Raw genomic sequence first — 11,406 nt, 5'->3', positions numbered from 1 at the left:
AGTAAAAAGCCCTATTGATTTCTTTTTAATGCAATTTGTTTTCATACCATTGGTTAACGCATGCTTTCGAATTACATTTTTTACTGGTATAAAAGATGGCATCCCCATCTGACTTCTAATGACTAATATACTCATGGATCCACACACATATACCTCTGTAAATACTACATTTCTGTGTATAACTATGAAGAGTACTCCATTGCTTTATATCAAAATAAAGTGTTTGACAAAAATCATGGTCTTATTGTGCAGTACTGTAAATACCACAATAGATTCACTACAACACTACAAGGGCAAGAACACAAGGAGACAAAAGAATTCCAACATCCATCTTTAATACAATTTTGATTACAAATGAAAAGGGGGCGGGGGGTGCAGTGTCATTCAGGTCCCCAGTCTAACACATCATCTTGATGTTAACCAGCTTTTATTTTTCTTCTCCACGGTGTGCAGGACAGGTAAGCTGCAGGACCTCACAACCCATGAGAAAAAAAAATATCTACATCATGGTCAAACATCCTGGAAGGAAAGCAAAGCAGAATGGAAACATTAATGAAAAGATCCTCATAAAATGTCTTCGTAAATCTAAAACATTCAGTGACTGTAAGGTTATAGTTAAACAAATTTGAGATCTTAAACTTAAGCTGTCAGCCACAAAGGACAGTACCCATGTTAGGAGCATGCCACGTGCTCCTAAACTCTCCACGCCTGATAAAACATCTACATTTCCCCTTCAGCAGAGTTTGTCACATTTGTTAAATGCTCCTGGAGCTCACCTCACCACAATAAAACAAGTTGGTGAAATGTTGCACCAAGTCATCTAGTTCAGAGTCCTGATAAGAATGGAAACCAGAATCAGAATCAGAATCAGAAAGGGGTTTATTGCCAAATGTTGTGCGGGTTTACAACATTAGGAAATTGCTGCGGTGCTTCCGTGCAAACATACTGTCATAATTGCGATTAAATAGACATGAAAAAAAAAATAAAAGTAGGAATAAGAATTAAAAGTGCTATGTAGAAAGATATGTGCATGAGATATACATGAGATATATACATAAGAATAAGAATTAAAAGTGCTGCGTAGAAAGATATATACATGAGTGCAGGTGGTGATCAGTGCAAACATGGAACCACACACATTAGCAATACGAGCTAATAGTGACCACTACTGAAACAACCAAATAAATGCACTCAAATGCTGAATTTTAATACTCAAAAAAACTTGTGTATTATAAATCTCAATGCATACTCACGTTTCCTAAACCAATATATTCCTTTATATTTTTGATTTATTTGTTGAGAGCATTTGACTTTGTCTGAATAAAATGAACGCTAAACTGATGCACTGTTAAATTGTTATGCATTCGACAATTCAAATACGAGGCCAGCTTCACCATAACTAGACAGGACAACGATATGGAGCTTAAATGTGTGTGCAACAGTAATAATAACCCAGTACACCACTATTTGAAGGAGACACTGAAAGCACCGTCACAGCCGCCTCTCCCTGACATTCACTCTATCAGAGGGCATGAGCTGTGATCAGAACAGCGTTGGTACCTTTAAAGCTGATGAACTTACATGCTGTTTTATTTTGAGGTTTGAGGACTCTGACGTTGGACTCTGCGGCCCTTATCGCCTCGGCTTTGAACTGCGGCTTGAGGGCAGCCCGCACCGCGTTAGCGCAGATAGCGGAGAAGCGGATGTAGCTGCAGAGAGGACACACAGGTTAGCCACATGCTAAATGCTACCGACAATGATTTGTCTGTAGAGGACAAGAACAACCTCTTCTTCATTAAGAAACCACATACTATCAGAGGAAGTCCCACCTGACTCGGTATTGAGGTAATGCTACTGCCATAAATTAAACGCATACGGTGGGGAACACTAACGTTAGTAAACTTAGTATATTAGCTATGTAGCTAAATTGAGAATTTAACACTAAAAACCAACATTTTCTTTGACAGAGCATTCTGTTCTCATTTTAAACCCCGTTAAAATAAAGCAATCAACATTTACCACAAGCCATTTCATTGTAACTACATATTTATTTTTATTTTAATACCTCAGGCCTGCCTGTCTCCAGTATGCGACCATCTTGGCTGTGTTGTAGCTTCAAGGACAGGTCGGATGTCTGCGTGATGACGTATTTGACAGGCGCAAGACGTTTTTCCTCCCAGCCAATAAAACAGTTTTTGGTCGTGATTGACAGCTGGTACTTTTATTTGTCCCGCCTTCCGTGGATGAACAAAGTACCTGGCTTTTTATTGTTTACTTTGAGTCGACAGTAAATTATAAAGTTAAATTTCAATAAAATAAATAAATAAGTGGTATGGTCTGTGAATTAACAAACCCTGTTTAAAAAAGTAATTATGGGACAGCTTGCCAGGGATTTTTCTGTAATTTCACACATTTATTTCTTTTTAAGCCTAAATATTGATAGATAGTTTATTGATCCCAGAGGGGAAAATACTGTGTTACAGCAGCTGGCAGGATAAAAACCAACAACAATAATGACAACCCCCCCAATAGTGCAGCCTTGAATAAATAACTAATATAGTTCATGTAAAAGCATCACGGGTGCATAGTCAGGGCCTCATACTATGAAGGAGCAAAGACTTTACATTTACAACTGTAAAAAACCCCACAAAATATAATAATAAAAAAAGAAGTTAAATAATGAACACTAAAAAGTAAGACAGAAAATGTGCAAGGGACTAGTAAAAATTACATTAATAATTAATATGTACACAATTAAGAAAACAGCTTCAAGAAGGTATAATACAGAAAGAGTCACACTCATAGATTTATTTCATTTACTGCAGCAGCATTTCTTTATCATGGAGAAAAATGGCAGACGTACAGTTGAAATTGCACTTCAGAAAAACTTTATTAATCCAAGAGTTAAATCATCGGTTATCATAGCAGCAAATATACAAAAAACAAGAAGCACTCATATAAATGTGTGTAGAAACAGAGTTATGATAGATAAACATTAAGATAAGTGGATAAACATAGAGATATATGTGTAAATATAAATATACATATAACTATAAAAGGACAAGTACGTGTGCAAATATATGTTGTGGTGTACAAAAGTGACAAGGTGCATTGAGGTGTGATTAATTCTGCTAAACATGTGTGGATCTGACCCAAGTGGATGAAATAAAGAGTCTGAAAGCAGCGGGAAGGGACAACCTCTTCTAACGTTCCCTCAGACTGCGAGGTTAAAGTAACTTGTTGCTGAAACTGCTCTTCAGATTGTCCAGTGTGTTATGGAGGGGCCTGGAGTCATTGTCCAAGATCGCCAGCAGTCTTGCCAGCATGCTATCACTGATCACCTCCTCCAGGGTGGTGAGCTTCATGCCAACAACAGACTCTGCCTTCCTGATGAGTTTGTTCAGTCTGTTTGCGTCCTTTGCTTTGATGCCTGCATCCCAGCATGCCACAGGAAAGAAGATGGTGCTCGAAACAACAGACTGATAAAACATGTAGAGCAGCCTGCTGCATACATAGAAGAATCTGAGCCTTGGTAGAAAGTAAAGCTGGCTCAGACCCTTTTTGTAGGCAGCGTCCGTGTAGGCGGACCACTCCAGCTTGTGATCCAGCTGAACTTGTTGGATGTGACTATTTCGGCATCAGTCCCACCAATGCAGATGGGGGAGGGTCGGGATCTGTTTCTGCCAAACTCCACCACCAGCTCCTTTTTTTGGCCACATTCAGCTGCAGGTGGTTTACCTCAACCACCTCATGAAGCGGTCAATCAGTCGATATTAAGCTATCTATATTATAACGCTATATTAAGTTGATATATTAAACTATCTCAGGGATTAAATGTGCAGTTAAAGTTCTTTACACTGACAGAAAGAGGAGTTTCACTGGTCACACCTATTTAATATCAAAGCGGGCTGTTTGTGGCCTATGTTATAAATGAGTTAGACATCCCTGCCTAAATGCTCTAAACTGAAATGTATGTGTTATGTAGTTTTAAACCACTGCATATCTACACAATGTGAATGAATGCAGTGAGTTTATAGGGTGCTGATTTTAATTAAAAACAACAAGTAGAATACATTTTCCTGCACAATGAATAAAAAAGAACAAGGTCAAGCAACTTGTGGGAAAATGTGAATCTTTGACTTGAAATAATTTTGCTACTAACAAATGTTTCCCACTAACACGTCTGACTGATGGAGAATTCCAACTCAACCACAGATAAAAATGCTTCTCTTTCTTATATCAGCTGTGCAGCCAACAGTTTCAATTTCAATCTGAAGATTTTGCCACTGTTACCATAGCAACAGACAGTAGGACTTTTCTTCATAGGAACTGTGAATATTTGGGTTATTTTTGTGAATCTTTGTACTTCATATTATTCACATAATGATGTGACTGCATGGACAGTTAATCTATTAATTAAGTCCATAGTAAATGACGATGTATGCTGTAATATCAAGTTACACAAATCTTTGAAATTATACATTTACACAATATTGGATCTAAAATCGCTGATGGCTGACCTGGAATTTATGACCTGGAATTTTTTTCTTTTAAATAATAAGATGGAAAAACCAATTAAAAAATGCAAACATTTCTTATATTTGTTGTTAATGTTCACCCAAAGTGACAAAGGAATTTGACAAAGGAACTTAAAAAAATCACAGACAATGTCTTGAATAATCAGGCCACTTTCTTCAAACTGCTGGCATACTTGTGGTTCCTAGGCTATTTAAAAGTAGAATGGGGGTCAAAGCCTTTAGCTTTTAGGCACCTGTTCTGTGGAACTAGCTCCCATTTGGATCCTGGGGACAAACACCATCTGAGTGCTTCTTCTTCACTCACCTTTTTTCAGTTGCTATGTGTTTTTACACCACTCTGCAATTAATCACGAGTTATTACTTCCTGTTAAAAGGGAGCTTTTCCTTCCCACTGTTGCTGTGATTTGATGCCATATGAATAAAATTGAATTGAACCATTACATATATATACACTTATATTTCATACATGGACCATTCATAGAAAATTATATAACGATCACTCTCTCTGGTGGCATAATCTCTTGCCATCCCTAGTACCACCATAGATTTGTACATGAAAATGTTGTTTATTAAATTAAGTTTGCATTAGCCTAGCTAAAATTGACACTGAATATAAGTTCTAAAACTAAATATACCGCAAAATGTTACCCCCCAATAAAAAATAGTTAAACATAGCATCAAATGGCTTGATTTGTTGTTGTCTGTAGCAACTAACAGTGCAGACTTCTGATATTTTGTGCAAATTTAAGCATGTAAAACTTTGATTATTTTTAATAAAAAGTGTGTGAAACTGAACTTAGACTTGTATTTCTAACTCATCCACTTCCTGTTGTGTAGCTTTCTGTGTAGCTTTTTTTTCTTTTATACTTCTTGGGCATAGTGCTTATTTATTATATAGACTACACAGTACACAACATCAAAATTCACATTTTTTATGTAACTGGAATATGTAATAATTTGGGCTTAAGCCAGTAAGAAAGTTGCAGACTATGTTTATATGAAAAATGTATAAACATGTTTATTAAAATACATCAAATTCAGAATCAGAAAGACTTTATTTATCCTGCATTTGATGTATTTTATTACAGAATTTAACACCTGCATAAGTGTAAAGAAATGGCTTTGATTTTTCCACCCTAAATTTTTTATGCCACCCTAAGAACATTTCTCTAGATCCGCCCCTGCTGCTGAGGGTCTCAGAGGTGTTTAACAAATGGATTATTCTGGAAGGGGTGCAGCAGCTCTGTCTGCCAGCAGGGGGAGCATCGCGGCTAAGACTGTTAAAGGTTTCTCACTCAGCCCCTCCTTCCTTCCTTCCTCTCTCAGTGGTCACGCTGTCATTTGTCGCCGGCTCCCGTGCTCTGACAGAAAAACGGTAAAAATGAAGATTTGGACGTCAGAGCACATTTTCAAGTGAGTATTTCTTTTTTTTTGCGGTAGTGTTTTATAAAGTATGGTTGTTAAGTTGGCTATTTCTTCTTATATAATCAGTTTTCGTGGCTCCGTGTGCAGTCTGGGCGAAGCTGCGAAGGTTGCAGATAAGTTAGATAACACGAAGGCACGCCGCTTTAGTCGAGTTACCCAACGCTTTTAGTTTATATTAGTTATGTTTAGAAATGACTTTTGACTTCCCACCGCGTTTGATGTTTACAGCTGAAGCCTGTATTTGCTACATGTATTGGTATTTGAAATTAAAGTGCCCTTTACCCGAGTTAACTTTTGTCGTTAGCTTTGTGCTGCTAACATTAAAGCTAATTTTTTCGCCTTGAATACTATGACTGTAATGATGTTTAGGTTTATTGTAACATTTCAGCCTTGGAGGACTGTTTTCAAATGCTTTCCCCGAGCCTTGGTATTTGTTACGGGATAAAGAAAAATTTAATTACCCGCGTGTTTGACATTATCGACGGGGAACGTTACATAACGACCGGTCTGTCGTTTAAACACAATAAACGGTATATAATCAGAGCATTTCTGCTCGTTTTACAGCGACTGATAAATAAAATCAGTCTGGTTGCTTAAACCCTCTACTAGAAGTTTCCAGAGAAAAGCCGTGGGTGCTGCTGCTGTGAGTCTGCGCTGTGCAGAGGGGGCGTTTCTTCTCCCGCCTGTCTGCAAACACAGGCGCTATTGTGATTCACCATCAGCGATGTTGTTACATTCAAATGTCCCCATATTTGCAGAAAATAATTTTCTCCTATATTATTACCTCCTAAATTGGGTTGGGAGTTAAGCGGGTCGTCTGCTAACTTGAATGTTTGAGACAAAGCGCTGCATGAATGGATCTGACTGTTCGGAGCCACAAATGCACCACATCTTCTGCTTGCATTGCAAGATACTAAATGCACTAAACCTTTTCTCCAGCCAAACAAGTCAAATCAAGCGATGTCTATTAAATATCTGTTCTAGTTCACTTGTACACTTGTTCTGATGGAGGTAGAGATGCACAATAACGCAACTGGTCCTTTTTGTTGCTTGTAAGATGAGTGAAATACAGGCATGGTGGATTTTTAAGTAGTGTTTACCTTAGTAACCTCAGAATCTAAGATGTTTTTCCACACTGAAGAGCACACTCTCAGCAGCAAGCATTGAGTCATCTTCAGAATGTTAAATTGCCCGTTTCTAACGTTGATATCGATTCAAACAGCCACCCATGGGAGACGGTGACCAAGGCTGCGATGCAGAAGTATCCCAATCCCATGAATCCCAGTGTCTTTGGTGTGGATGTTCTGGACAGAAGTGTGGACACTGAGGGACGGTTACACAGCACCAGACTGCTCAGCACAGAGTGGGGGCTCCCTGCTTTGGCCAAGTCGGTGAGTTAAAAGGATAAGAGAAATGATCGACGTGTTTTGTTCAGACTGGGTAATGTTAAGTTGTTTTTCCTTGTATCATTTCAGAATTGTATTATTTTTTTTATTTTATTGTTTCCTGCAGATGTTTGGGGTCACAAGAACATGCACGTATGTCCAGGAACATTCAGTAGTGGACCCTAAACAGCAGACGTTTGAGCTGCAGTCTACAAACGTGAGTAGGATTGACAAATACTTTTATTATGCTTCATCAATACAGACATGAAAGCCGAATTGTTATGGAAGGATGTAACTGTAACCTGATCTCTGCAGTTGTATTTACTTGTCTAATCAGCATTTCTGTCACTATAGATTTGATGTGGTTGCTATGTGTCACCTTGTGGCAGATGCTGATATAAAAAGACTGATTTCAGGTGTGTTTTGTTCTTACAGATTTCCTTTACCAACCTGGTGTCTGTGGATGAGAAGTTGACATACAAGCCACATCCACAGGACCCAGAAAAGTAAGGGACTCATTTTTATCTTTCTCATCAGTTAAATTGGAGTTAAAAAGCACAACATTAAAAAAACCCTTTATTATTGCAAAAAGGTTTTGAATGTTTAACTCCAAGATTTTTAAAAACAAAAAACTCTACAAAGAAAAAACTTGTTTCAGCTGTGTTTGTGACTTTTCTATGCTTGCATATTCAGGACAGTACTGACACAGGAGGCTTTGATCAGTGTGAAAGGCGTCAGTCTGAGCAACCACCTCGAGGGTCTCATGGCCAAGACCATATCTGTCAATGCCAGCAAGGTAAAGCTGCCTTTAAAATCCTCCTTAAACTCACCTTGATAATATAGTTACTCTTCTGATTTTAAAATCCTCATCACTGCGCGTTGTAATGTGAGGCATTTGTGTCTGTTTTAGGGTCGGGAGGCGATGGAGTGGGTAATCAGACGGTTAAACACAGAAATCGAGGAGCTGACTGCCACTGCTCGCGGTACGATGCGATCCCCCATGGCGGCAGCAGTTGCAGATAAATGATCTGGATCTTCCCGGTTTGTTACTCCACCATCATGAACCGATGGGCTTCTCTGTAATTTTCCCCTCAAAGGGGACCCTCACCTCATCTGCGAACACAGCCTATTAACCACAGCCCCATCCTTCGGCCCTGCGTTTGTTTGTCATGAGATCATTGTTAGTCCTTCCTCAGCAGTCTGCGCCAACAGACTTTTACACCAGTCAGGTAGTGACGAGGAAGCATTGAGCTGATGACGGTTTAAAAACAAAAACAAAACACCACTTAAATCGGACTGCACTTGAAGCTCATATGACTTGGTTTTGTGATATGGAAACTTTTTTTAGAATTGAATTCACAGCGTGCCTCTGAATCATCTCACCAGGTTCTTCCTTTTGTCTCTCACATTTCATCATCGCTTTCAAATCTTCATAAACAAGCAGAGGATGGCTCGATTGGAGCAACTTTAATGTCAACCTTTGGATTGATTGACCATGCCGTGCACAGCAAAGCTGACTGAAATGTCTCAAAACCAAATGCTGCCATACACACAGACTGTAAAAGAATATGAAAGTAAAGGGGAAACTGTAAGTTACAAACTGCATCAGCTTTCTGTCAGGTGGGTGGATCAGATTCCGTGTACCTTTGGGTGATGTTTTCACCATAGCAGAAACACTTTGAAGAAGTGCAACTTCCCTCAGAACATGGGTTAGACTTTGAGGTCTGATACTGATACTGCATCATAACTGTGTCAGGGGTCACAGGAGAGTGAGAGAAGGTGTTGTAGAGCAATGAAGGCAGCTTAGACTTGTTATTTAACAAACGTCTCAGTGCATTTAAACCAAGTGGAGCAGACTGTTGTTTGTGTTACTAATGCATGACTACTGGTATATATGCTACAGCTGTCAGCACAGTGGACCGGACTTTTTTTTTTTTTTTTTTTTTTGGTTCTTTTTCTTCACCCACTTGTGGGTCACTGTGGTCGAGTTTTGCTTCAAGAATTCTTGATTTCTGAATTCAGTTTTTTCTTACAGTGATGTGCTGTATAGTTAAGTGTTACAGTATGAGAATGTAAATACTTGAATGTTTAACTTAATTTCAGCATATATACTTTAAGTGGCGGCAAGTCCTCGAAGGGTGCAAATTAAAAAGAAGGAAAAGAAGAGTGGGCACTGAGCAATGTGTCAGGATTCACCAGTGTTTAGTGTGTTGTTGACGCTCACCAGTGTTGTGGTGCAGCCCTGCAGGGTTACGTTCAGGGTCACATTCTGTGCCTACATGAGAAATAGAAATAACCAGTTTTACACCCCAGAACGCTTTATTCTAACTTTATTTGTGGCAAACGAGCTCTGTTTTATTTGATTGTTATTTATTTTGTATTTGTAACATTTACAAAGGCTGAACTGACCAACTAAGAACTGTTGGCTTGTGATGTTGTGCAAATTTGGTGCAGTCCCTCCCCCTCTTTAAATCTTTCTTGTTTGTGTCATAGAGAACTCTCAGGTGCTACATTGTTAACAATGGCTAGTGTCCCTAATAAGTTTTTCAAAGACCACAAGGAGATGAAAGAAATGTTACATCCCTTTTTTTCTTTTCTTTTTTTGTACTTACTATAAAATGTACAAAGCTACAAATAAAGTTTACATGAGAAGGGTTGGTGGTACATCTTAAGCTTTGTACAGTGTTAAAGTGTCCCTTCTTGGATCTCAGCAGCATCACAGGTCTTCCAAGATGCTCCATGGTTAGCTTTCTGTTTCGACAGCATTACATGCATACTTCCAGTTTGACTCATCATTTAAAACAGTAACTGTCTGGTTTTCAGTTTCATCATGTGCAACCCACCTCTTGATCATTTTGTCTAAAACCTGACCCGTCCACACAGTCTCATTTCATGAAATGTGATGTTTTTCTATGGGGTACATTTTGAGAACAGTGGCTGTAAATAGGCTTGTATTGATACTTTGGTGGTGTTACATTCCAAGAATGTGAACGTGGAACAAAATCTAAAGTGTGCACACTGAAATGTTACAAAATAAAGAGATGTCATTGTTTCATGAACATGGTGTTGAGGATTTGTGTCAAAGATTAAATGGTTTTAAATTCTGTTCACTGCTGTCTGACTTTATGAATCAAACACCTCTTTTGGAATTTTCCTTTTAAAGACATTGCCCTCTGGTGGTAGAATAAATAATGCACAGTGTACTGTCACCAGCTACAATAGGATTGTCTATTAGGGTGCTTTTTTTTTTTTTTTTTTTAACTATTGGTATACTCAACAGTAGTTCACCTGCTAGTTAATGCAAAAATCCAATCAGCCAACCTCAGGTAACACCTAGATGGATTTACACACGTAGATGGGCTCAAGGTGACCTGCTGAAGCTCAAACTGAGCATCATAATGAAGAAGAAAGGTGATTTAAGTGACTTTAAACAGCGTGGTTGGTGCCGGATGTGTTGATCTGAGTATTTCAGAAACTGCTGATCTGGGATTTTTCTCCACACAACGGTCTATAAGGTTTACAGAGACCGGTCCAAAAAAAGAGTTCAGAGGAGAACGACAGACTGCTTCAAGCTGATTTGGAAGGCAACAGTAACTCAAACCACCGCTTGTTACAACAAAGTATGTAGGAGAGGATCTCTGAATGCACATCAAGGTTTTTATAGTTAACTAAAACTAAACCTAACATAAAAACGAAGAACTGAAAAGAATTAGAAGTATTTTCCTTACTGTTAGTATCTGAGTTTAGTACAAATGTTATTAGAGCTGGACTAATGAGGACACTTTTGGGTGTCTACAAAAGTCAATGAGTTAACTGCTTTAAAGAAATTCTGTGTTTTTATTGTAATATCTGTACTAGTTTTCCTAGAGCTTGCCTCTGACATATGCACTTTGTGTTATAATAATTAAAAAGACCCAAACTAACGCTGAACATTTTTAAACAATAAAAACTAAGGTGAAACAAGAAAATCCTCCCTGGAGGCAAACTGAAGCTAAACTGAACTAAAAACAAAATAATCAAAATGAAATAAAAATAAAAAACTAATTAGAAAATACAAA

The 11,406-nt window shown here is 38.3% G+C and overlaps 2 protein-coding genes across 2 annotated transcripts; one reads left to right on the top strand and one right to left on the bottom strand.

The window, feature by feature from the left end:
- Positions 1 to 318: 318 nt before the first annotated feature.
- On the bottom strand, positions 319 to 2,192 carry atp5f1e (ATP synthase F1 subunit epsilon). Its single transcript, XM_085394901.1, has 3 exons — positions 2,066 to 2,192; positions 1,582 to 1,709; positions 319 to 519 (listed from the first exon to the last, which is right to left on the bottom strand). Coding segments are annotated over exons 1-3 (162 nt in total). The 5' UTR covers positions 2,098 to 2,192; the 3' UTR covers positions 319 to 517.
- Positions 2,193 to 5,803: 3,611 nt separating this feature from the next.
- Positions 5,804 to 10,454, top strand: LOC146644857 (PRELI domain containing protein 3B-like). The gene is made up of 6 exons (XM_085394236.1): positions 5,804 to 5,951; positions 7,186 to 7,354; positions 7,476 to 7,565; positions 7,784 to 7,854; positions 8,042 to 8,144; positions 8,259 to 10,454. Exons 1-6 carry the CDS (start codon positions 5,920 to 5,922, stop codon positions 8,373 to 8,375), a joined length of 582 nt encoding a protein of 193 aa, XP_085250362.1. The 5' UTR covers positions 5,804 to 5,919; the 3' UTR covers positions 8,376 to 10,454.
- The last annotated feature ends 952 nt before the right edge of the window (positions 10,455 to 11,406 follow it).

The sequence above is a fragment of the Rhamphochromis longiceps genome, linkage group LG20 (genome assembly GCF_057381845.1).
Source record: "Rhamphochromis longiceps isolate RC_006_pf linkage group LG20, R_longiceps_female_GT1.1, whole genome shotgun sequence".
In the NCBI taxonomy this organism is placed as follows: Eukaryota; Metazoa; Chordata; class Actinopteri; order Cichliformes; family Cichlidae; genus Rhamphochromis; species Rhamphochromis longiceps.
Note: the sequence above shows the minus strand (reverse complement) of the source record. Positions and strands in the feature narration are given on the sequence as shown.